The 27,755-nt window shown below is 38.5% G+C and overlaps 1 protein-coding gene across 1 annotated transcript in view; it reads left to right on the top strand.

Moving 5' to 3' along the window:
- The first annotated feature begins 499 nt into the window (after nt 1–499).
- SLC30A5 (solute carrier family 30 member 5) overlaps nt 500–27,755 on the top strand; it is a 33,850-nt gene continuing 6,594 nt past the window's right edge. The window contains exons 1-12 of the mRNA XM_061129628.1: nt 500–865; nt 9,642–9,764; nt 14,536–14,602; nt 16,031–16,116; nt 18,743–18,830; nt 21,484–21,571; nt 22,769–22,845; nt 23,075–23,245; nt 23,746–24,034; nt 24,209–24,417; nt 25,044–25,201; nt 26,210–26,339. Coding sequence (XP_060985611.1) covers nt 777–865; nt 9,642–9,764; nt 14,536–14,602; nt 16,031–16,116; nt 18,743–18,830; nt 21,484–21,571; nt 22,769–22,845; nt 23,075–23,245; nt 23,746–24,034; nt 24,209–24,417; nt 25,044–25,201; nt 26,210–26,339 — 1,575 coding nt within the window. The 5' untranslated portion in view covers nt 500–776. The remainder of the gene's footprint in view (nt 866–9,641; nt 9,765–14,535; nt 14,603–16,030; nt 16,117–18,742; nt 18,831–21,483; nt 21,572–22,768; nt 22,846–23,074; nt 23,246–23,745; nt 24,035–24,208; nt 24,418–25,043; nt 25,202–26,209; nt 26,340–27,755) is intronic.

The raw sequence follows: 27,755 nt of genomic DNA, 5'->3' as shown, positions 1-27,755 counted from the left end.
AAGAGGGATGGGGTGGGGAGGGAGGTGGGAGGGGGGATCGGGATGGGGAATACATGTAAATCCATGGCTGATTCATGTCAATGTATGGCAAAAACCACGACAATATTGTAAAGTAATTAGCCTCCAACTAATAAAAATAAATGGGAAAAAATAACCCTAATAAAGCCTGGTCCTACCTGTCCAGGTTTACTGATGTGCCAGGAATAAGTAACAAGTTTAACAGCCAGAATTTAAAAGAAATTCTACTCTATTAGTAATTCATCACAAGTGGGGCATTTTCTGTCTCCTGTCTCCGCTGCAGAACTCGTTGTAGTTCTTGCGGCCCATAGGTGGCGCTGCAGGGACAGGTATGTGCTCAGGCATCATCAATGGGAGGGGCAGATGCGGGGGGGGCGAGAACTCCATTCAAAGCCCCGCGGTAGGAGGAGCCTTGGGAGGGGAGGGGATGGCTAGTGTTGCGCAGTGCGCAGGCGCAGGACCAGGCCCTCCCGCCCCGAGAGTGAGGGCTGCTGGGCCTGATGACGTGGCCTGGTCGCGTCCGCTCCGGTGAGCCTCCGGGAAAGCCGGCGCCCCCGGAACTGTCCGTGGCCTAGTCCCGACGCACGCGTGCTTGTGAGCCGGGGATAGCGGCGGCGGCGGCGGCCGTCTGGCCTGCGGGGACCTGACGGGGCCGTTGCCATGGGGGAGTGACGCGCCCGCGCCCGCTGTTCCGCGGAGCGGAGAGACATGAGGAGACCCCGCCGCGGGGGTAGCGGCGGCGGCTCCTGATCCCCGGGATGGAGGAGAAATACGGCGGGGACGTGCTAGCCGGCCACGGCGGCGGCGGCGGCGGCGGCCTTGGGCGAGTGGATGTGCCCAGCGCTCGGTAAGGGACCGATCGGGCTCTCGCTTCCGGAGCCGCTCTCTCCCTGCGCCCGCCCGGCCGCTGCCCGGATCCTCCCCGGTGCACGCGGGACCCGGCGGCCGACAGCCCGGAACGCCCGCCTGGGTGCAGTCCGCTCTCCGTGGCAGCTCTCATTGGCTCCCGGGTTCTCCGCTGCGGGATAAATGCTCTAGGACCCGGGAAGGTTCCGCCTGAGTTTCTGGTGTTCAGAGCGGTCCGTTAACCTTAGAACTGCTGGCCAGTTCACGTGAGAGGTTTTCTGACCTGTCAGAAGAATTACTGTTGGCTGTTCCTCCCTCAAATAGTAGTGTGGTGATATTTAACCTTTCTGACGTCTGCCTGCGTACCTTTTAGAGGAAGGGTCACCATCACCTCTTCAGGCGAGCAAATCAAAGTACAAACAGATGAACTTTGATGTTCAGGTTATAACCCCGCACATCAAGAATCCAGCCCGCCCTCTAGTTTTTCTTTTCCTTTCTTCGCCTATTTTGTTTTCTCATTAATTAAGAAATGCGTACGCATTGCCAAAAAGTTCAAACAGTACAGAAATTCGTAGAGTGAAGAGGAAAAATTCCCCCCTCCCGGTAATGTTCCCACGAACGCCAGAAAGGTCAGTACAGTGACCACTTTCCAGCTTGTCTTTCTGGACCTATGCTAATTTCTGAGGTAGGGTCGCAGGATGCCCGAAATAGGGCTCAACAGTTTGATTGAACCTGATTTTCATCGCCTTTATATTTTTTTTTTCATCGCCTTTATATTTAATAGGGTTAATGAAGTTAGGTGTTTCTTGTTCTTGGATATCTCCTTTGAGACTGGAAGATTGCTTTGCTAAATTCTTTGGAACTGTATAAATAGCATTACTAACATAACTATTTTTCTGTGAAATGCTGGGCCACTTAAATCAGCTTCATTTTTTGTAGTACAAATTTAATTTTCTAATCTGTCTTGAACAGCTCATTTTTGTAAAATAAAAACATGGTGGTGGTGGTGTAGTCGCTAAGTCGTGTCCAACTCTTTTGCAACCCCATGGGCTGTAACTGCGCCAGGCTCCTCTGTCCATGGGATTTCCAGGGCAAAAATACTGTAGTGGGTTGCCAGTTCCTTCTCCAAAAGGCCTTCCTGACCCAGGGATCAAACCTGGGTCTCCAGCATTGCAGGTGGATTCTTACTGACTGAGCCACCAGGGAAGCTCAAAAAAAACATCATATCAAGTATTATTTACTGAGACATGACAGCTAAATGCAATAGGCAATTCTGGTGTAGATTTAATACTGAGAAGATGTGGTAAAGGATAGTACTGGGTCAGTTGATAAAAGTGGACTGTAGATGACAGATTAGATAAAAGTATATCCATGTTAAATTTCCTGTAGTTTATAACTCTGATTTCAGAAGAGAATGTTCTTGGGTTTAGGAATACAAGTAATTAGGGATAGAGGAGCATAATATATGTAACTTACTCTTAAATAGTTCAGAAGAAAAAAAGTTTGCACCTGCCAATGCAGGAAATGTGGGTTCAATCCCTGGTTGGGGAAGATTCCCCTGGAGAAGGGGATCTAAAAGACCCCACATGCCGTCAGGAAGATTGGAGATCATGAGTGCCATAACGGAGACCTGGAGCAGCCAGGTTGAAAGAATTTTTCTTTATTATATAGACTGAAAATCAAATTCTGATTATAATCTGCAACAAAAGCTAATTGACAGATTCTTTATGGATATTTTTATGCCTGAATTCACAAATATAAATTGTTTTACATGTTTCTATGTTGGCTTCAATAAATCCTCTTGGCAGGAAAGAGCAGAGGGTGACAACCAGCATTTGTTAAGCACTTCGTATATTCCAGGGACTTTGCATGCAGCATTTCACTTAAGCCTTACAACAGCACTGCAGACTCATTAGTTGTGTCCTTGTCTCATAGGTCAGGAAACTGGGACATAGAAAAGTAATTTTTCTAAGGTCACACACCTAGTAAGTGAACTGGGAGTCAGTTCCTTCAAACTTCTTTTTTTTTTTTTTTTTAAAGCTAGAAGCTTCCTCTTTATTTATTTATTCATTTTTGGCGGTGCTGGGTCTTCTTTGCTGTGCGGACTTTTCTCCAGCTGCAGAGCAGGGGCCGCTCTCTGGTTTCAGTGTGAGGGCTTACTGTGTGGCTTCTCCTGTGGAACTCAGGCTGCAGGGGGCATGCGGGCTTCAGTATGGTGACTCCTGGCTCTAGTTGTGGCAACATCACTGAGTGAGCTGCTCAGTTAGTTGGTCCTTGGCATGTGGGATCTTCCCAGACCAGGGTTCAAACCCGTGTCTCCTGCATTAATTGATAATTGCAATAATTGATAATTATTGAATTGATTGATAATTATTGGATGAACCCATGTCTCCTGCACTGACTCAATAATTATTGAATTGATTTATAATTACTGCATTTATTGATAATTATTGAATGTCTCCTGCATTGCAGGCAAATTCTTTACCACTGAGCCACCAGTGAAGCCCCCAAACTTCATTTACACTGCTTTCTACATGGTAGATACTTAAATATTTATTGAATGAATCAAAATAGAATTACATACACTGATTCTGTCTTTTAACTGGAGAACTGTGAGCTGCTACAGTGGGCAAAGCCTGAAAGGCAGGTTTGAATCCAAACTCAGATTTCAGTAATTTCAGATTTGAAGAATGAGTTTTTTTCTAACCCTTCACAGAAGATACCAGTGATACCCTTGATGAGGCTAGTTAATGGCAGATAATGATTTACAAGTTAGGAAGGTGGGTTGGATCGCAATAAGTTGCCTGAAGGATCAGTGAGTGGCTTAGAAGCCACTGCCGCCATTAAAGAGCCTCCCTTCCTCACCCCTGAAAATTTCCCTCTTGGTATGTTTCCCTTTACAACGTGAACTAGGGATTATGTGCTTATTATTAATAGTATATGGTTACCTGGCCTTAGCTAGTGTTTTGTTGTTAGCCCCACAGGAAGACTTCATTAGTTGATACTTTAAAAATCAAAGTATCTACCTTTCAGGTAAATATTCAAATAGTTTTCCTAATAATGACAAAAAACATCAATATATATTACATGAAAAATCACATTAAAATATCAAAATATGTGTACAGTGGTAAATACGTGAATGTATCTAAAATATGTGCTTGTCCATACATGGAGATGCAAAGGAAAAGGTTTGGAAGGATGTCCCCAGTTGGGCACCTGTGAGCAGAAAATTTGGAATGGTTTTATTTAAAACGTTGATAACAAGCAACTACTCAGGAATTACTGTCACTGGTTTTGTTGTTGTTGTTGTTGTTTTAATTAAAAAGGAAAAGCATCCCTGGTGGCTCAGTGATAAAAATCTTCCTGCCAGTGCAGGGGACACAGGTTCAATCCCTGATCCAGAAAGATCTCACATGCTCCAGAGCAGCTAAGCCCTTGAGCCACAACGGTTGAGCCTGTACCCCAGAGCTGGGGAACCGCAAGTACTGAAGCCCACTCACCCTAGAGCCCAAGCTCCACAACAAGTGAGAAGCCCACACACCGCAACTAGAGAGTAGCAAGTATTACAGGGACTTCCCTGGGGGTCCAGTGGGTAAGCAGCCACCTTGCGGTGCAGGGATGTGGGTTCAATCCCTGGTGGGGAACTAAGACCCCACATGCCTGGGAGCAGCTAAAACTGTGTGGCAGAGCTAGAGGGTCCATGCGCTGCAATGAAAGATCCCTCATGCTGAAACTGAGATGCATGCAGCCAAATAAATAGTTTCCAAAAGAAATACTATGTTTAATGTTCTGTATGACTGAATCTTGCCATTAAAGTGCCAAATTTTTAAGTTTTGTTAGCACTTTAAAGAAAAAATCATTTAGAAATAATTTTACATATTCCCCTATCTTAAAACAAGTCTATTAAATATAGTTTACCTTTTTCTTGATGACGAGACTTGATTTGTATCTGACTGTTTGTGACTGCATGGACCATAGCCCATCAGGCTCCTCTGTCCATGGAATTTTTCAGGCAAGAACACTGGAGTGGGTTACCATTTCCTGCTCCAGAGAATTTTCCCAGCCCAGGGATGGAACTCAAGTCTCTTGTGTCTCCTGCGTTCTTTACCACCATGCCACCTGGGAAGCCCAGCTGCAGCACACACTCTCTAGTTGTGGCTCTTGGGCTTAGTTGTTCCACGGGATGTGGGATCCTAGTTCCCCCACAAGGGGTCAAACTCACATTTTTTTATTGGGTTGTTTATTTTTTCTACTTAGTCTTTAATACACACACACCTGAGATTCTGTAGACTACTTTTGTTTCCCTAGTTGCAATCAGTTGCTTCCACATCTGTTCCTTTAGATCTCTGCTTATTAACCTGGGTCACATAAATACTTGTTTCTTGCCTGTCTTCTTTAGACCTCAAACTCCTTGAAGGGAGGGCCTCTATTACAAGTTTCTTGGATAGCACCTAGAAATGCATTTAACTGTAAGTAACCAAACTAAGAGAGCTTTAAACAAATACGGATATATTCTTCTCACATAAAAGAAGCCAGAGGCTGCCAGTATTGGTTCAGCCCCTCAGTAGTACCATCTAGGAGCAGATTCTTGGCCTTTGCTCTCCACCATTCCAAGTATGACTCTCATATTCAGGCTTATTGTCAAATGGATGACATTTTTTAAAGAATGTTAAGATTTTGATAACATTTTTAAGATAAATTTTAGATAAAAGTCCTCCTTTGAAGTCAGAAAGAATGCAGAACTAGTTGCAGGTGCATCAGGCCCTTTTATCAGGAGGAGGGAAGGCTGTCATACCTGAAACCAACCCGTCAGACTGGTCTCATTAGACTCCAGTGACAACCTGGCACATAGTAAGTGAGCAGGGAATGTTTGAAAAATGGCTTCACAGCTCCTGAGGGCAGAACAAGGCTCTTTGCTGGCATCAGGAATTCCCAGATTGCCGGGGTTTTTAATGTACGTCTGTCTGTCTTTTCTGGTCTCTTGTTTTATCCTCCCTGGCTTGTTGACAGTGTCATTCTTTGCGTCCTTGCTTCTATCCTGCTGCCTTATTTTTACATCTAGTTAAGAGCTGAAGGAGTGAAGCGCTTGAGGCTTCGAGCTTCCCTCTCTCTTCCCTCATTCTGAATTCCTGCCTGGGTGGATGACAGTTTCAATTGCCAGAAGCTTGACTGCCGGTTATGTACTGTGTTACTGTGCTATCTGTATTGTTATGCTAGACATCGCTGTGTCACACAAGTGTTAACAGCAGAGTAAGCATTCTTTCGTTTAGGAAACATTTGCTGAGCACATATTATGTAAGTCCTCTTGCTAAGAACTGAATAAACAGAAGAGTTCTAACTCAAAAGTAGTATTTTTATTGGCTAATTACAAATTGCTACCATGATCATTAGCATTAATGTAGTTAATTTACTTCAGTCTATCTGACTTTTTTCTCTAGCTTAAGTGAAGTTGCTCAGTCGTATTCGACTCTTTGCAACCAGGTAGACTGTAGCCCGCTGTGCCCCTCTGTCCATGGAATTCTCCAGGCAAGAATACTGGAGTGGGTTGCCATTTCCTTCTCCAAGGGATCTTCCCGACCCAGGGATAGAACCTGCGTGTTTCCCGCATTGCAGGCAGACTCTTTACCCTCTGAGCCACCAGGGAAGCCTAGCTTAAATAGAGAAAATCTACATTAATCTTGGGTTTAATATGCATTTTGTTTGTAATATTTAATGATTTTACCCTTCGTGAGGGCCACTGTGAATGTATAATTGGAAACAGTTTAAAAGATGGGAATCCCCAAGCCTTCTGGATGAACTTGGGTTTTTTATGTGACCTAGTAAAAGAGCATACTTAAGAGTCAAGGGCTGGGCCCTCGCTAACTCTGTGGACTTCAATTTCCAATCTGTGACAGGAGAGGAATTGGACTAGAGAATCTCCAAGGTGCTTTTCAGCTCTTAAATGTTAGTGGTTTGTTTTTTCTAGTGCATTTACATTTACTTTCATACCTACATAATTGCTAGAAATGCGATGGATTTTTCATGTCATACTGTGTTTTCAACCAGTCTGCAAACAATCCAAAAGCAAAATACACTCAGTTTTCTGTTGTTGTTATAGCCATAATTTTATTCTTTTTTCCAGTACTCCTTTTCTCATTGAGATATAACTTACTGTAAAATGCATAGATTTTAAAGGTACCAGTTTGCATTTTTCGCAAGTACATATTCATCTTTCAGCACAATCAAGTTGTAGGCCGTTTTTATCACCCCAGAAAATGTGCTTGATCTTTTAAACAGAAATTTCAATATTTATACTATTCTATAGGTAGATTAAGTAGGAACCTCTGTGCTTGAGGATTTGAGTTACATCATTCTGCAAAATGTTTCTATTAGCTTTTTGGTGATAATTATCACATTGTTAAAATTCCCAAATGGCACCATTAAAAGGTCCCGCAGATTATGTTCATGAAAAGAAAAACCATTTTGTTCTAAATTTGATTTTCTTTAATGTTATTTGGTCTAAAACAGAAAATGAGCTGTCAGATGGTGAAGATGATAGAATTGTTGAGATTCATTCTTTCAGGGGCTGAAATTTATTTTCACAGTTGCATTAAAACTTCCAAAAGTATATGTTTTGATGTCTTCTTAAGCAGATTACTGTTTGTTGATTTAGTGGCATGAGACTTAATGATTCACACTCAATGATTTTTTAGAGCATCCTATGTACATTGGTATCATTGCAAATCCAACTGTTTTAGCACTACTATTTGAATGACTAAGGTTTGCTTTAAACTTCTGTGTCTGCTTTTTTGTATTTTCCTCCCATGGGTAGAGAATTCTTCCTATGCTGTGCTGCTTTGCACATCCCCTGTACCTCCTTTTTAATATATTAACTCCTGTTAGATGTAAGTTTTGCAAGTAGTCTCCTGGGTGACTTGTGAAGACAATCTGTTAGAATTTCTCAAATTTTATCTCATTCTTTTTCATTTCTAATTTGTGTGTGTTTTATAATATATAATAATATCAATGTAGTAGTACATGTTTGTAATATCTAGATAAATAATGGGTTTCAGGTGCTTTTTTTTTTTTTAACACTAGAGGTATATGATCAAAGAAGACTCAGTTCAGTTCAGTTTAGCTAAGTTGTGTCCGACTCTGCGACCCCATGGACTGCAGCACACCAGGCCTCCCTCTCCATCAGCAACTCCTGGAGTTTACTCAGACTCATGTCCATTGAGTCGGTGATGCCATCCATCTCATCCTCTATTGTCCCCTTCTCCTCCCGCCTTCAATCTTTCCCAGCATCAGGGTCTTTTCAAATGAGTCAGTTCTACTAAGCTGGAAAACAGATGATTTCCTCACTGTTTTCTGATTGCTCTTTCAGGAGTTCCTTTTCCCTTTCTTTTTATGGCAGCACCAGGTTTTCATGGATGCACTGTTCTTTCTTCTCCGAGAATATATAGTTCTTTGATGTTCTCTACTATTGCCTATGCTCTCTGTATCTTTTAAATTTGTTATTTTAGTTTGATCTCTCGTTATAGACTTATTGTAAAGGATTAATTATCCAGATTTGGCTTTTCATATGTGAGTGAGGCCTAAAAAGCTAGTTAGAAGATTTGTGTAGGGCTTGTCCCCTGGTGGGCTTCTCAGAGAAGGGTTCTCCTGCTGGGAGATTGAAGCCTGACAGTTAGGTTGCTAGAGCTAAATGAGGGAAGGCAGGTATGTTGGGGTAAGAAGGGAAACTTCCTTTTAATCTCTATGATTTTAGTCCAGCACCTCATCCTTCTTTTTCCATTTGCCTTTTGTCTAGACCTCTCCAGAGGCTAAACTTCACTTTTTCTGTCCTTATTGAGGGAAAATGGTTGCCTGGCCTGGCTGTGCTGGGTGGGATTCTGGAGACCTAACTACTTGGCACATTTCTAATGTGTGTGTGTGTGTGTGTGTGTGTGTGTGTTAGTCACTCAGTCATGTCCAACTCTTTTCAGCCCCATGGACTATACCCCAGGCTCCTCTGTCTATGAGATGTGTGTGTGTGTGTGTGTGTGTGTGTGTGTGTGTGTGTGTGTGTGTGTTAGTCACTCAGTCATGTCCAACTCTTTTCAGCCCCATGGACTATACCCCAGGCTCCTCTGTGTATGAGATATGTGTGTGTGTGTGTGTGTGTTAGTCACTCAGTCATGTCCAACTCTTTTCAGCCCCGTGGACTATACCCCAGGCTCCTCTGTCTATGAGATTCTCCAGGCAAGAATACTGGAGTGGTTTCCATTCCCCTCTCCACACCCTTTCTGAGGTGCTTCACATTCCTAAGCCTTTTCAAAACTGTAGGTCAGGTCACTTGACTTCAACTATGACTACTGCAGCCACTTAACGCAGCAGAGGAGAGGAAAAACTTCAGGCATTTTCCATCCTCTCCCTTCCTATATTGTGGTCTCATTTCATGACAGAGTTTGGTTTCTGTTTTTATTCTTTTTATTTGTTTGGAGTAATTCTTTAAAAAGTGCATTATAAAGTAGTCAAAGCAACTCAGTAAATAAAAAATGTTTATTTTTAGTTTGGCTTTTTTTTTTAAATAGACTGTACCTATACACAATACATTCATGTACATTGAAAAGAATCTGAAAGTATATATACCAGTGTTAGTAGTAGTTATCACATGGGGGGTGAGTTGGTTTTTGTTTGTTTCATATTTTGTTTATATTTATGGTTTTCATAATGACCTCTATTGTATAAGAAAAAGATTTCAGAGTTCCTTGTGATTTCATTGATAACCAAAACTTGTTTCTGTTTTTATTTTTCAGATTAACGAAATATATTGTGTTACTATGTTTCACTAAATTTTTGAAGGCTGTTGGACTTTTTGAATCATATGATCTCCTAAAAGTAGTTCACATTGTTCAGTTCATTTTTATATTAAAACTTGGGTGAGTGTGTGCAGTTCTTTTTTTCCTTAATGTTTTTTGATGTCTTTGAAAATTCTGTGTTAACTGAGTATCTTTAGGAAGTTTTACATAAAATATTTTGTGCATTTTATTCCTCCTGAAAAGCATTTGAGATATATATATATATTATATTATATATTATTTATTATTATATATATAAATATATATATTATATATATATATATATATATTTTAAGATAGACTACCTAAGGTTAGAGATAACAGGCTGGATTAAAAAAAAAAAAAAAGAATTGTCACACTCTATTAGCTTGCAAAAACATCAACTTTTACTTTAGTTTGTGCTAATGCGTGAAGAGATACCCCACAACCAAGGTAAGAGAAACCCCAGTAAGACGGTAGGCGCTGAGAGAGGGCATCAGAGGGCAGACAGACTGAAACCACAATCACAGACAACTAGCCAATCTGATCACATAGACCACAGCCTTGTCTAACTCAATGAAACTAAGCCGTGCCATGTAGGGCCACCCAAGACCGACGGGTCATGATGGAGAGTTCTGACAAAACACGGTCCACTGGAGAAGGGAATGGCAAACCACTTCAGTATTCTTGCCTTGAGAACCCCATGAACAGTATGAAAAGGCAAAAAGATAGGACACTGAAAGATGAACTCCCCAGGTTGGTAAGTGCCCAATATGCTACTGGAGATCAGTGGAAAAATAACTACAGAAAGAATGAAGGGATGGAGCCAAAGCAAAAACAACATCCAGTTGTGGATGTGACTGGTGATAGAAGCAAGGTCTGATGCTGTAATGAGCAGTATTACATAGGAACCTGGAATGTTAGGTCCATGAATCAAGGCAAATTGGAAGTGGTCAAACAGGAGATGGCAAGAGTGAATGTCTACATTCTAGGAATCAGCGAACTAAAATGGACCAGAATGGGTGAATTTAACTCAGATGACCATTATATACTACTGTGGGCAAGAATCCCTTAGAAGAAATGGAGTAGCCATCATACTCAACAAAAGAGTCCAAAATGCAGTACTTGGATTCAATCTCAAAACGACAGAATGATCTCTGTTGGTTTCCAAGGCAAACCGTTCAATAGCATGGTAATCCAAGTCTTTGCCCCAAACAGTAATGCTGAAGAAGCTGAAGTTGAACGGTTCTGTGAAGACCTACGAGACCTTCTAGAACTAACACCCAAAAAAGATGTCCTTTTCTTTATAGGGGACTGGAGTGCAAAAGTAGGAAGTCAAGAAACACCTGGAGTAACAGGCAAATTTGGCCTTGGAGTACAGAATGAAGCAGGGCAAAGGCTAATAGAGTTTTGCCAAGAGAACACACTGGTCATAGCAAACACCCTCTTCCAACAACACAAGAGAAGACTCTACACATGGACATCACCAGATGGTCAATACCGAAATCAGATAGATTATATTCTTTGCAGCCAAAGATAGAGAAGCTCTATACAGTCAGCAAAAACAAGACCAGGAGCTGACTGTGGCTCAGATCATGAACTCCTTATTGCCCAATTCAGACCTAAATTGAAGAAAGTAGGGAAAACCACTAGACCATTCGGGTATGACCTAAATCAAATCCCTTATGATTATACAGTGGAAGTGACAAATAGATTTAAGGGACTAGATCTGATAGACAGCCTGAAGAACTATGGACCGAGATTTGTGACACTGTACAGGAGACAGGGAACAAGACCATCCCCAAGAAAAAGAAATGCAAAAAAGCAAAATGGCTGTCAGAGGAGGCCTTACAAATAGCTGTGAAACAAAGAGAAGTGAAAAGCAAAGGAGAAAAGGAAAGATATACCCATTTGAATGCAGAATTCCAAAAATTAGCAAGGAGAGGTAAGAAAGCCTTCTTCAGTGATCAGTGCAAAGAAATAGAGGAAAATAATAGAATGAGAAAGACTAGAGATCTCTTCAAGAAAATTAGAGATACCAAGGGAACATTTCATGCAGAGATGGGCTCAATAAAGGACAGAAATGGTATGTACCTAAGAGAAGAAGAAGATATTAAGAAGAGATGTCAAGAATACACAGAACTGTACAAAAAAGATCTTCACAACCCAGATAATCATGATGGTATGATCACTCACCTAAAGCCAGACATCCTGGAATGTGAAGTCAAGTGGGCCTTAGGAAGCATCACTATGAACAAAGCTAGTGGAGGTGATGGAATTCCAGTTGAGCTATTTCAAATGCTAAAAGATGATGCTGTGAAAGTACTGCACTCAATATGCCAACAAATTTGGAAAACCCAGCAGTGGCCACAGGACTGGAAAGGTCAGTTTTCATTCAAATCCCAAAGAAAGGCAATCCCAAAGAATGCTCAAACTACCGCACAATTGCACTCATCTCACAAGCTAGCAAAGTAAAGCTCAAAATTCTACAAGCCAGGCTTCAGCAGTGTGTGGACTGTGAACTTGCAGATGTTCAAGCGGGTTTAGAAAAGGCAGAGGAACCAGAGATCAAATTGCCAATATCCGCTGGATCATCGAAAAAACAAGAGAGTTCCAGAAAAACATCTATTTCTGCTCAATTGACTATACCAAAGCCTTTGACTGTGTGGATGACAATAAACTGTGGAAAATTCTGAAAGAGATGGGAATACCAGACCACCTGACCTGCCTCTTGAGAAATCTGTATGCAGGTCAGGAAGCAACAGTTAGACCTGGACATGGAACAACAGACTGGTTCCAAATAGGAAAAGGAGTACATCAAGACTGTATATTGCCACCCTGCTTATGTAACTTATATGCAGAGTACATCATGAGAAACACTGGGCTGGATGAAGCACAAGCTGGGATCAAGATTGCTGGGAGAAATATCAATAACCTCAGGTATGCAGATGACACCACCCTTATGGCAGAAAGTGAAGAAGAACTAAAGAGCCACTTGATGAAAGTGAAAGAGGAGAGTGAGAAAGTTGGCTTAAAGCTCAACATTCACAAAACTAAGATCATGGCATCTGGTCCCATCACTTTATGGCAAATAGATGGGGAAATAGTGGAAGCAGTGGCTGACTATTTCTTTGGGCTCCAAAATCACTGCAGATGGTGACTGCAGCCATGAAGTTAAAAGACACTTACTTCTTGGAAGGAAAGTTATGACCAACCTAGACAGCATATTAAAAAGCAGAGACATTGCCAACAAAGGTCCATCTAGTCAAGGCTATAATTTTTCCAGTGGTCATGTATGGATGTGAGAGTTGGACTATTAATAAAGCTGAGCACCAAAGAATTGATGGTTTTGAACTGTGGTGTTGGAGAAGACTCTTGAGACTCCCTTGGGCTGCAAGGAGAGCCAACCAGTCCATCATAAAGGAGATCAGTCCTGGGTGTTCACTGGAAGGACTGATTTGAAGCTGAAACTCCAATACTTTGGCCACCTCATGTGAAGAGCTGACTCATTTGAAAAAACCTTGATGCTGGGAAAGATTGAGGGCAGGAGGAGAAGGGGACGACAGAGGATGAAATGGTTGGATGGCATCACCAACTCAATGGACATGAGTTTGGGTAAACTCCAGGAGTTGGTGATGGACAGGGAGGCCTGGCGTGCTGCAGTTCATGGGGTCACAAAGAGTCAGACACGACTGAGCAACTGAACTGAACTGAATGCGGTTTTTGCAAATTTAATGTCTGGCTTAATAGAACACAGCTGGATTCCCACATCTGCGTCAGCATTCAGTTGGTGCAGTATCCCACGTGAACTAGCCTCTGAAAAGCTCTACTGTGCAGCCCTGAGAGAATAAGAGTAAAAAAGAATAAATAGTATCTAAAAAGCTCTTTAAAAATTGTTTGACCTCACAGCCCCCTAAAAGGGCCTCAGGGGCCCTAGGGATTCCCAGACCATCCTACTGGGGTAGTCTAATCTTCCAGCTGGCATGGAATGTCACCTGAGCCTTGTCTGGGCACAGATGTTCCTCATTTTCCAAGTTGAACCACACTGGTTTGTGTTCACTATATGTCCCTTCCTAATACAGGGTACGCTTGAAAAGAAAGTGAAAGTGTTAGTCACTCAGTCATGTCTGACTCTGCAACCTCATGGACTGTAGCCCGCCACGCTCCTCCGTCCATGGGATTCTCCAGGCAAGAATACTGGAGTGGGGTGCCATTTCCTTCTTCAGAGGATCTTCCTGACCCAGCAGTCTATCCTGGGTCTCCTGCATTGCAGACAGACTCCTTACTATCTGAGCCACCAGGGAAGGGCCTGCTTACAGTATACCTTTTACATTATTCTGCATGTAGTAAGAAATCCTCTCTAAAAGATCTTTGGACCTTGGGACTGATGGTGACCAACCTCTGTATTAATAAGAGTCTGTTACACTCCTGGCAGTATAATTTCAGTAATAATGAAAAGTGATTCTTGACTAGGAAATTTTAAGAACCAGTTGTATGTATTTTTATATAACTATTTTGGGTATGTGAAAGGTAGGGTATATAATTAGTACTTTCTTCATTTCTATTTCAAGATTTGTTATTACTGAATTTTTGAGAAAATAGGAGTCATTTTCTTTGGTATTTCAGAGTATAAAAAAATATCGAGAGTTCTTTTGTGGCTTGTAAACTGGGTTTTGAAGGCCATTACAAAAGAAAGGAGTTCCCAAAACGTCATGGCGGAAGCCTTATTAAAATAAGTGTTGTTCTCTAGTATAATTTCTTTAGAGGCTAACATACCCTTCAAGTTGTAGTATATTTAAGTGTCTTTACGTAAAACCATACCTTGTATATAAGATTAATTAATATTAATTTGTTAATATTTCAATATTCACAGGACTGCATTTTTTATGGTTTTGTTTCAAAAGCCTTTTTCTTCTGGGAAAAGTATTACCAAACGCCAGGTAAGTCTTTTGCAGAATCCTTGTGTCCTAGCAGTAGACCAGGAGGCAGTGTTCTTTCCTTGATCAGGATTACTTATTGAATGATTTTAGGTGCACAGCAGAACATTTCTAGAGTTAATTTGCTCTTGACTTAGCTTTTCAGAACTGAGACTTTAAGAGTACACTAGAAAGTGCTAAGATAATGAAGTATTTAAAAATGTAGTATAGGGTAGAAAATGTCTCAAGCATGCATATAATTATTTTATTTAATACATGATCCATATTTTGAAAAGATTTCTAAATCAGGCATGTAGACATGCCCACAAGACTATGAGATGTCACTGGGGAACAGGCGAAGCATAAAGGTTAAGAACAGCACATCTAGAGTCAGACAAATTCATGGCTGCTCTAGTTACTAACTCTTCCTTAAAGTAAGTTACTTAATTTCTTTACCTTCAGTTTCTCATCTGAAAATGGAGATGATAATGCTTTCCTAATGAAGCTATGAGGAATAAATGGATTAATAATGTAAAGTTCTTTCAACAGTGCTGGACATGTTGTGAGTGCTAAGTCGCTTCAGACTCTCTGCAACCCAGTGGAGTGTAGCCCACCAGGCTCCTCTGTCCATGGGGATTCTCCAGGGAAGAATACTGGAGTGGGTTGCCATGCCCTCCTCCAAGGGATCTTCCAAACTCAGGGATCAAGCCCACATTTCTTAGTCTCTTGCATTGGCAGGCGGGTTCTTTACCACTAGTGGGAAAACCCAAGTAGTGAGTATGCAATGCATACTAGCTGTCTCCCTCATCATCATCATTATTTTCTTTAAGCATCTGAGGTTCAGGATGCATACCCAGAAATGTCCTACATTCTGCATCATCATCTCACATTATCACCTCTTCGGACAGCACTCACCCTACTATATGTTTGCTTTATGCCACAACTTAAAAACCTGTGCTGTGATTTTTTATTAGAAAGAAATTTAAGTACCTCTGTTTAGAGACCAACAACATTTTTTAAAACAGGATTAATTTTTAAACCCCATCTTAACTTTTTCCCCCTCTCTTTTCAAATAACTGGAGAATTGACTATTCCTGCTGGAAAAGAATTTAAATACTAAAACATTTTATGTTCCTGGCAAACTGGTTAGAACTAATGTAAAAAATGGAGAAAATTGTACTCTATAGAAAAAGATTTCAGGATCTAGCACCAGAGAAGAATATAGAAAATGCAAAACAGAGTAGTATCTTGCAAATCTAGATTTAGTCAAGACATCTTAATAATTTCTGCCTGATTTCCAAATGCATAATTATTTGGCTTTTAAAATATTTGTGCTACCATTATCTTCCCCTTTGTGTTTTGTTTATTTTTTTGTATGTGTGTTTTGTTTAAGATTTTGAGATATTTAGCTAAATATTACTGAAATTTTAAATTTTTTGTTTCCATTTTTAGTGGATCAAAATATTTAAACATGCAATTGCTGGGTGTATCATTTCACTCTTGTGGTTTTTTGGCCTCACGCTTTGTGGACCACTAAGGTAAATAGAAATGCTTCATTTTGAATATTAGTTTTTTGCCATTATGTTTTATGTCAAATATTTTTGTCAGTTAAATACAAATGCTGCTTTCATTTCGATAGCATTGGGTACAACTAAGTGAGTATACATATATATTGAGGACCTATTTAGTCTGTGAACTAGTTCTTTGTTGAATAGCATTAATGTATTGTTCATGATCTGTCATAGATATTTTACTAGAGTCCACCAAACAGTTTCAGAAAAATTTTAGCACAAATAGCTTTTTTCATTGATTATATCCCTTTTAGCAGCTGATTTTAGAAATGAAAAGTCTAAAATGGTAAATAAAATCAGCCAATGGGGAGGAGAGCAAAATCTTTTGAAAATGCTCCCTCCCCCAACTCTGAAAGTCCTCTAGTACCCACAGAAAATGTGTGAAAGGTATGGTTATAAACAAATGTCTTGGAAATAGTGTGCCAATCATCAGATTTAAGATGAGTTAACTCTCATTTCATATTCCCTAAGTCTATATAGATTCTTTTATGTAAATTGATCAGTTCGGGGGACAAAATGCTTAGGGCCACTTAATTTAATAAGAATTATGACAGATGCAACTGTGTATAAGTCTTAATGTTTCTCTATCTCAAAATTATAAGAAAAAGTACCTTGCCATTGATGAGGGAGGAATATGGGGACAAGAAGTAAGGAGTAAGCTGAAGGGTATTCTAAAAAAATTCACTCAGGGTGATGGAGTAGACAGAGTAGGAAGTGATTACTGGGAAATGCTTTGTGAGAAGGCTTTTCTCCTCTCCCAGTGAATAAACGAGCTCTGGGTTTGTCTCTCTTTAGCTTGTTTACCCTGTTTACTTTTCGAAAGAGGAATATTTAAAATTCCAGTGTCACATCCCTGTCCATGACAGCAGTAGGATCCTGGAGTGGTGGGAAAGCTGGCTGGAATTTCTCAGCTTGGGGAAAGCCTTTTCAGTTTATGCTTAAATATGCCTGAGTGATAATTTCTTACTCCTAAGGTGATCTTTTGGTCTATTTGTTACTAAATCACCATCACTGAGTGTTAGGGAAGGACGGGGGAAAGTTGTTAATTCTTATCTGGCTCCTCATTTAGTCATCTGTTTCTGCCCTTACAACCCTCAGTACCACCAGCTCCTCTGCCAACGCTGCCCCTCTCATTCTTTTACTAAAGAATTCAGTCATTCAGCTTCTTGATCGTAGACTTCTTTGGTGTTCCATAGCCTGTCTTACTTCAAGTGCTCATTCTGCTGATATATTTAGTTTTTTTTAATTGTAATTTCCCAAATATTAATAGAACTAAAATAATCACTGCCATGTTTTCATTACAGATTTTTGAGTAAAGAGGAAAAATGAAAACTTTCTTAATGAGAAGCTCAAGATCTGTTACCATGTAGATCCTATAAGCTCCCTTCAGCTGGCAGTGATTTTTCATTATTTCATACATATAAAACAATAAATCTACATAAATGTGAACATTCATGTGTTCCCCCAAATAAAACCTTACCAGTTCCTCTGGGGCTTTATGAATCCCCTCCTGATTAAATCCCTGTCTGGCTACCATTGGATGTAACCAGTATTTCTTTTTTGCAAGTTTTTTACTTGATGTGAATAGAATTACATTGCATGTACTTCTGTGCAGCATACTTGTTACATTCAGTGTTATGTTTGAGATTTACTCATTTTGATGCATGTAGTGTGTGTATGTATATACATGTGTATATATAGTTCTTTCAGTTTTATGTTAGTTTTTTGAAATACAATAATTCATATACCATAAAATTCGCTCTTTTTGTCTTAGTCCATTTGGGCTGCTATAACAAAAATACCATGGGCTGGGTGACTTTTAAAAAATGCACATTTGTTTCTTAGGATTCTGAAGGCCAGGAAGGCCAGGATCAAGGTACAGGTGATGTGATGTGTGATGAGAGATCTCTTCCTGGTTCATAGAAAGCCGTCTTGTTTCTTCACTGTAACTGACATAGCAGAAGGGGCAAGGGAGCTCCCTTTGGTTTCTTTTATAAAGCCTTTGATCTCATTTATGAGGGTTTCACCCTCATAACCTTAAGCACCTCTCAAAGGTGCTCCTTACCTCCTAATACCATCACACTGGGGATTGAGTTTAACCTTGGGGCAGGGAGGGGGACACAAACATTCAGTCTGTAGCACTTCTAAAGTATACAATTCTGTATTTCTTAGAATTTGTGTATATTCATAGAATTTCCTTGATTTTTACCACTATATACTAGTCCTTTGAATGGATACACTCTATATTACATTATCCATTCCCTCATCAGAGAGTATTTAGGTTGTTTCCAGCTTAGGAATATTGCAAACAGTGCTGGTATCTTATATACCAATGCTGGTTTCCTGGTACATGTATATAAGAAATATGTATGATATAATCCTACAAGTAGTATTATTAGATATTTGTAGTTACAACCTTCTAAGATACATAATGCCAGAATATTTTCCAAGGCAGCTGTGCATGTTTATCTTTTCCATCATGGTTTATGAAACCAAGGGGAAAGATGTATTTTCTTCTCCCTGAGTCCGGTTGAATTCCTGCTCCCTGATAAAGATCAGACATATCTCATGAATCACGGTTTTATTTCTGCAGGACCTTGCTGCTCTTCGAGCACAGTGACGTTGTTGTCATCTCACTGCTCAGCGTTTTGTTCACTAGTTCTGGAGGAGGACCAGCAAAGGTAGAACTTTCCGTTATTTGAAAATTGAAAGTATACAAGTAAAATATTATCCAAGGCAATAAAATAGTGTATCCTTTCCCATTTAGAAGAAAGCAAGGCTTTTTGCTAATTATAAATTTTTCTCAGAAGTGTTCTATTTTTTACTTTTTATTTTGAAATCATTATAAATTCCTGCTTGTGTGTGTGTGTACTCGGTCATGTCTGACTCTTCAAGACCCCATGGTCTGCAGCCTGCCAGGCTCCTCTGTCCATGAAATTTTCCAGGCAAGAATACTGGAGCAGGTTGCCGCTTCCTCCTCCAGGGGGATCTTCTGACCCAGGGATCGAACCGTATCTCCTGTGTCTCCTGCCCTGCAGGCAGATTCTTTACCTCCAAGCCACCTGGGAAGCCTAGGAAGCTGCAGACACAGCACAGCTCGAGGTCCTTGTGCCTTCACTCAGGGTCAGCAGGCGCTTCTTAGCAGCTCAAGTACACCGTCAAAACCAGGAAACTGACATCCGTACAACCCACAGACAGTATTCAGATTTCACCAGTGTTACATACACTCATGTGTATATGTTTGTGTGTGTGTGTGTTTAGATTTGTTTAACCATCACCATAGTCAAAGATACAGAACTGATCAGTCACTGCAAACATCTCCTTCATGCTTTTTCCGAGCCCTCCCCTACTTCATTCTTAACTCCTGTACATCATTTTTGGAAAATATATCCCTAAAAACTTGTTATATTTAAAGTTTGATGAACATTTGCCAAGTAGGCAACACTATTCATCTTATATAATTTAAGTATTAATCTATTTTTAGTAAATTTATCATCAATATGCAACTAAAAGTTCTTGCAGCTACAATACTTTTTACTTAGCAAATTAAATGCTTCCCTGTGTTACAGAGGAAAGGAGAAATAAAGGCAAATAAGGTATAATAGTCTCTTTTCTGAAAGGGACTTTCAGGCTCAGTACTGAATAAAATAAAGTGACCAAAGCAATATGCCAAGTAGAGCAAAGTGAGTCTGCCCAGCTTGTACATTTCAGACTGGATCTATGGGTATTAAAGTATATGCTACTATTTAATCTTTTTCCTTCACTCACAGAGTATTCCAAAATAAATGTTAAGTGTACTCACAGTGTACTCCAAAATCAATGTAAAAAAATCACAAAAGAGAAAACCCGTACATGTGACTTCATAATGATTACAAATGTCTACATAACAGATACCATTGTGCGGGGACTTCCTGGCAGTCCCGTGGTTAAGACTCCGAGCTTCCACTGCAGGGGACGCTTCCCCGGGAGGGGAGCTAGGGTCCCACGTGGCACAGCCAAAAGAACAGATAAATAAGAATATTTGAAAAATCATTGTGCAAACTAACAATGGTAACAAATTGCCACAAAATTTTACATTTTTTAAAAAAATATACTCAGATCACTCAAATAGTTTTAAAAAAAAAGCTGAAGATCTTCAACATAAACGAGCTAAGGACAAAGACAACTCATAAAATAAATACAAATGACTTTAAAACATTAAAAATTTTACTGCACTAAAATGAGAGTATAGATCTTATATATCCTCTCATTAGTGTCAGTAATGAATCTGGGCATCTAACCAGAACTGTGGTTTTTTTTTTTAGTTCTGACTGTGAAGTACTACAGAATTTTCAGTGCCCTCTTTGCAACAAAAGTCTAAGTTATAGTCTCCATGTTTGGGTATTGTTAATTTACGATGTCCTGATTCAATGAAAATTAGGAAATTTTAAATGGTATGGCTTATGTATACTGACTTTGTCAAAATACCTACCACACTAATAGGGAATTTATCAAGTATAGTGGTTATCTTGTAATGAATAAAAATCTTCATTTTGCACTTAAAATTTTTATTACACCTGTACATTTGTAACTAGAGAATGTATAATAGTGTTATTTAGATTGCTTCTGTACAAAAAATTCTGAAGAATTTGCATAAACCTGGATAGTATGTCCTTCCTTTAATTTTCTTTTGTCAAAATTCTTTCCTGGAATGAGAACTTAAGAAGTGTGTCAGCTTTTAAGTGCATTATACTTTTACCAGATATTAGAGATGACTGCTGATTTTCTTAACATGCCCTCTGTTCTTTTTCCCTAGAAGAATGGTAACTAGAGTACTGACATTATTGTAAATCAACTGTCTTCACTATTTCTTGCATGTTATAGAATAAAATGTCACTACTAATTATTCCTTAGCTACTTGGGCTTTTCAAACAGAAGCAAAGTAACATTTAAGATTAGTTCTTTGAAAAAGAAGAAAAAAAAAAAAGGAAAAAGAAAAAAGAAGAAAGAGAAGAAGAAAAAAAAAAAAAAAAAAGATCTTTGAACACTTAACAGTTTGTGCATGGTAATATCCTTATTCATATTAGCAAAGGCACAATTGAAGTTGTCATTATTAAGTGTCTTAAAGTGCCCTGAAAATATACTGCAGAATTTATGGGAGCTCTTTACTTTTGCATCTTACTCTTAATGCTATAAATTTACATTGTATAGTGTAAAGATTTTAATGTCAAAGGTAAATGTTATTTTATCTTTAAATAGGTATTTGAAAAAATTTTCTTTAGCATTTATATAGTCATGGTCTTAAAAATCAACACTTGAAAAAGCCAATCTTGGTGTTATTCTCTTCATTTTCAGACAAGGGGGGCTGCTTTTTTCATTATTGCTGTGATTTGCCTGTTGCTTTTCGACAATGATGATCTCATGGCTAAAATGGCTGAACACCGTATCCTTTTGCAGAAGATGGGAGTTTTTTAGTCTTACAGAAAAACAGAAGACTGGCAGAATGGGAAAGAAGGAGTAACTGAATTAAACTAATCAATCATGAATGAAACTTTCATAGATTAATGTAGGTATTCTAAATCAGTATTCAAATAGTGAATAAATTCATTCTAAGTTAAATATCTTTTACAGCACCCGAAATTTTGGGGCAATGAAAGAATATTTTATAATGGTGTGGTGCTAATATATGTATGTGTTTACATATATATGTATGATTTACTCACTCAACAAAATCAATCTGTTTGCTTTCCTTGTAATTTAACAATTTAAATGCTCCGTTTAGAAAGCAGTGGCAGTTATTAAAGTTTTTTGAAATTAAATGAAAAAACCTTTGGCATTTTCTTAACTGAAGTTTAAATTCCTTAATCTGGTATTCACTCTCTTGCTGTAAATTATTTCCAACTCAACCCCCCACTCTTCTCTTATATTGACTAAACCCAACTTTGAATCAAATATATCTACTCATTTTCCTCTGCAGACATGACTTGTTCTGGCCTATCCACATACCTTAGCCCTCTCCGTTTAGCAGGGCTCAGAACACCAGTTTTGAATCTCTGGTGATTGGTGCTGCCCTAAAACCTATTCATAAACTAATACCAGCTCACTGTGTTACGTGAAAGAGAATGACGTGGCTTTTGCAAAACTTTGGGTTGACTGTTAAAACAGCTGTTGCCCACCCTACTCTCTTTTGCTTGCTGCTTATTTTGCTGAGGCTTATGTTATTTATCAATGACTCAGAAGCAGATTTAGGACTGAGTTTTACATGGAATTTCAAGAGATCAACCTTAATTCCATCAGACAGGGTGGTCTAAGGAGGTTCCCTGTTCTTGCCACTTTGTTCTAGTATGTATGCATATGTCTTTTGGAGGTTATGTACTAAAATTTAACAACTATGCCTTAAGCACTATTATACTTGTCTTGGAAACAACAAAAGAAGTATATACAAGCCATTCTAGTTTACAAATCATGTTCCCTAAATTAATTTTTTCATTATTTTCTTTTGTTTTTAAGGGAAACATTGTTGAGGATAGTCAGGTTTGGGGCCCTCAGACTAATGGTCAACCCAAAATAGTAGCTAAATTCCAGGAGGACGTCAGGATTCAGAGAGTTAACTTTTTTTCCTTTACTCCAACTGACTTAGCTGAGGGACACCATGACAGTGCCCTGACCCACATGCTGTACACAGCCATTGCCTTCTTAGGCGTGGCTGATCACAAGGTACGTTTTCTTTTCTTTGTTCTTAACATGAGAGATTCTGAAAAGTTACAGCAACAGAAACTTTAAAAGTGCATTTAAAATGATTTACAGTACTGCCAACCATTTAAGTAGTTCAGTAATTTGGGTTATGAAAAACACATGCTAGCTCCACTTCTTTAAATATTATGTATTTAAGGCTTAAGTACTGAACTCTGTGTTTCTAATAAGACTTATCTACTTTTACTCACAGGGTGGAGTATTGTTGCTAGTACTGGCTTTGTGTTGTAAAGTTGGTTTCCATACAGCTTCCAGAAAACTCTCTATAGATGTTGGTGGAGCCAAACGTCTTCAAGCTTTATCCCAAATTGTTTCTGTACTTCTCTTATGCCCATGGGTCATTGTTCTTTCTGTGACAACTGAGGTAAGAGCAGGAATTTATTGGTAATAAGTAAAATAAATTACTATTACTTATAGATTTTAGTTCAGTACATTATATTTTATTTCAGTTTGATGTTGCAAGTGGCTTAAATTTCTTTGCATTTTCTTTATAGGTTTTGAAAATTTTTTAGAGTTAACTTTATTGTTTATAGAAAATACAAATCAAGTACTATTACATTTATGTACCCCTCCCATCCCTGTGGCCAGAAGAAATCAGTTAAATACTACCCCAAATAATGTAATACTTACCCAAAAACCCAAGGATTGTACATCACCATTTATAAAATTATTAAACCATAATGCTTCTTTTTTTAATACTTTGGGGAATACTAGGAAAATGTGCCAATATCTTATAACTCATATTTTGGCATTTTACAAATTGTATTGAATCATGGAAATACTTGTTTATACATAAATAGATTAACTATAAGATGTGAACTTTATACCCATATGCTATTAACAATTTTTTTTTTTAATTTCTAGAGTAAAGTCGATTCTTGGTTTTCTCTCATCATGCCTTTCACAACGGTTATTTTTTTTGTCATGATCCTGGATTTCTATGTCGAGTCCATTTGTTCAGTCAAAATGGAAGTTTCCAAATGTGCCCGCTATGGATCCTTTCCCATTTTCATTAGTGCTCTGCTTTTTGGAAATGTTTGGACACATCCAATAACAGACCAGCTCCGGGCTATGAGCCGAGCAGCGCACCAGGAGAGCACGGAGCACGTCGTTTCCGGAGGAGTGGTAGTCAGCGCTGTGTTCTTCATCTTGTGTGAGCATCTGCCCCTTGCACGTTCCTCCCGACGGATTCTGCTGTCCAGCTACTTAACTGGGGGATGTGTCCAGTGCTCACGTAGTGCTGATAGATACCATGTTGGGTTTTATAGGGTAAACTTTTTAAATTTTTGTAATATATATATATGTTTTTTTTTTTCCCTCATTTTAGCTGCCAACATCTTATCATCTCCTTCTAAGAGAGGACAGAAAGGTACCCTCATTGGATATTCTCCTGAAGGAACACCTCTTTATAACTTCATGGGTGATGCTTTTCAGCATAGTTCCCAGTCCATCCCCAGGTTTATTAAGGAATCACTAAAACAAATTCTTGAGGAAAATGACTCTAGGCAGATCTTTTACTTCTTGTGTTTGAATCTGGTAAGAGTTTTAAATATTAATGGCATATCTTGAAAGCTTAATCTTTTTTTTTTTTCTTTTTGAAGGCTTAATCTTTTAATTTTGACAGTTCTGGTGTAATTTTTCTTATTCCCAAATAATTTTAATAGAGGTGGGCTAAAATATTTTCTCTAGTAGAAAGATTACAGGATCATATTCATACTGCTTAAACACTTCTGAGGTATTTTAGAGGCATTGGTTTAGTGTGCCATTTCAAATCAATAGAGAGAGTAGCTTATAAAGATTCTTATGAACTCTGTTTGGGATCTCACACCCAACCAGACTGCCAACATTTTCTAATCTAGTTTATTGAGTTCTACAGACGTGTAGATAAAGCTGTCTCCTTTTAAATAATTTATAAGATGGACATAGCTGATTTAGCATGATTTCTTACCATTTATATGAAATGAGATTTCTTGTATGAGAATCAGTTAAGTAATGAAAGAGGCAGTATATCTTCAAGTAAGCTTTGGGTAATTAAGCATTAAATTCCTTATGATGAAATTCTGATAAATTTATCTTAAAACAGTATTTCCCAATTGTTTTTTTGGGAAATAAAAACTATTCCCCTGTTGTTATTTTTATTTTTTTTTTGGAACATGTTTTAGCTTTTTACGTTTGTGGAATTGTTCTATGGCGTGTTGACCAATAGTCTGGGTCTGATCTCAGATGGATTTCACATGCTCTTTGACTGCTCTGCTTTGGTCATGGGACTTTTTGCAGCCCTGATGAGCAGATGGAAAGCAACTCGGATTTTCTCCTATGGGTAGGTACACTGACTATCAAGTCTTGTGTTAATAGCAAATTCCATCTCATGGGATAAAATTTTACTACCTTGAACACAAATTTAATTTTTCAGAGCCTAATTTTTCTTTAAAGTAGATAAGAGGAAGTAAACCAAGCATTTGATAAATACTGAATGGCAGTAAGCTTAAGACCATACTCCCCGACAAATCCTTCTCACAGATAGGTAGCAAAAATCAGCTAAATAGTGAGCTGTTTGGCCAGCAGTGTTTCTTTGAGGTCATGGAATGTGCATGATCATTCACATCTTTGTTGTTAAAGAGAGAATTCAAACTTTGAAGTGACTATGCATGCAGTATCCTTTCACTAAGTAAATCATTCAGTGAATATTAGAATCCCTGATTTGTGCAGAGTATTTTGATAAAAGATCTGCTGTAAATAGGTTAATAAATTCAGCTTCTTATTTTCAGCTGTTTATATTTTGAAAGATGGATGAGCCAAAGATACAAAAAATCTTGATACAAGCTGAATCTATGTGTTGTGACAGATACAGAGAACATCCAAGTCTTGAAAGAGAGAAAAGTAACTTCTTGCTAAGAAATTAGGACAGCTGGAGAAGGAAATAGCAACCCACTCCAATATTCTTGTCTGGAAAAGTCCATGGACAGAGGCGACTGGCAGGCTGCAGTCCATGGGGTTACATGGCTGAGCATGGGTACACAAGGGTGGAGGGGGATGGGTTGGTAGCAATAAACTGGTAGAACTTAAAAAAAAAAAAAAAAAGAAATTAGGACAGGCTTTGTCTAAGAGGGGACACTGAAGAAGGACTTTGATAAACACATAAAATCTCAACAAACATAAACCTTCCAGCATTATTATGATATTTAAAATCTTGGTAATTTTCAAGTCTTACTGTTTGTGTAGTTGAAAATCTGGATTCATTTCCTCGTTTATAACATAACAATGTTTATATTTTAAAAATACTTCATTTGTCCATTTCCTCTTCTAAAAATATATTCTCTATTTTTAGGTATGGCCGAATAGAAATTCTCTCTGGATTTATTAACGGGCTTTTTCTAGTGGTAATAGCTTTCTTTGTGTTTATGGAGTCAGTGGCTAGGTTAATTGATCCTCCGGAATTAGACACACACATGTTAACAGTAAGTCTTTTCATTTTACTGTTTGAATTTCTACTCATACTCATACAACTTTTTCCCTGCTAAAGTTTAACTACTTGTCATTACTGACCTAAGAAGGTTTTATTTATTTATTTTTTAACTTAACATAACTTCCTATCTTGCTATTTACATTTACACTGCTGACTCTTAGAAATTAATTAATATACTTTTCTCCAGTACATTGGTAATCAGAATATTAGATGACATTCTAAAACAATAGATTTTTTTCCTGTCTTATTGAATGTTTTTGTTTGAAGATGTGTTTTTAGGTACCTGAGGAAATGTGCAAAAACTTTATTACTCGAAATTAGTGCTATGGCAACTTTTAATGCTCTCCCTGTGTCCCTCAACCTTTACACGTGCTTCTCCCTGTAGTTCTCATGCCTTTCCCACACTCTGCCCTTTTAGCCTGTACTTCTAATGTCACCTCTGGTGGGATACTTGCCCCTCATCCCTCTCTTCCCACCTCAAAGTATGTTAGATTTCCCTTTCTGAATATTCCCATTGTATCTGTGCGGTCTTATAGCAACGTTGACTTAAAGCTGTTGTTTAATTTGTCATTCTTCCACAATTAAGATGTATTTTCAGGACCTGAATTGTGTGTATCAACTCTTAAATTTTAGCACCTGGCTTGTAATAGGAAGCCAACTATTAATTGGTGGGGATTTTTTTTGGTAATATAGTGGAATTTTTATTATAATGTTATGTTGGTTTCAGATCTACCACAAACTGATTAAGTTATATATATGTATATAAATATATATATTCTTTTTTTATAGTCAGCTATTAATCATTAAATGACTAAAAACAATTAAGAATCTTATTGATGGAAGCATATATTAAATGTTTTTGAATTGTAGTTTGGATATATATTTTGGGTTTTTAAATGCTTATGTCTTTGACCTTTAATATTTGCTACAGAAATATTCACACAAGGGTGTAGGGGTGCACCATTCATTGTACCATTGTTTATGGTACAATGGTAGGGAAAAAAGAAACACAGTGTTCACCAGTGACAGGACTAGTTAAATAAACTTGGCACGCATACAATAGAATACTACACACCTACTGAAAAGAAGAATATATCAATATATGCTGGCATGAAAAATATTAACACTATGTACTAAGTGAAAAAAATTACAAAGTAGTATTGAATATGATCCTGTTACTGGTTTTTAAAAGGTATATATATGTATATTAGTATTGTGCATAGAATATACACCATCCTCTTAGGAGAGACTAACTCTTAGAGGGGCCTTTCACTTTGTTATTTTTTTTCATTCTGATGAATACAGAAAAATGAAGTATTTCTCAACAGAGTAGAGTATTTGTGGTCTAATGAAGTCTCTGCAAGCAGTATTTTATTTCATTCAAAATTCATTAACACTCTTCAGGATA

Source organism: Dama dama, chromosome 25 (genome assembly GCF_033118175.1).
Source record: "Dama dama isolate Ldn47 chromosome 25, ASM3311817v1, whole genome shotgun sequence".
NCBI classification, from domain to species: Eukaryota; Metazoa; Chordata; class Mammalia; order Artiodactyla; family Cervidae; genus Dama; species Dama dama.
Note: the sequence above shows the minus strand (reverse complement) of the source record. Positions and strands in the feature narration are given on the sequence as shown.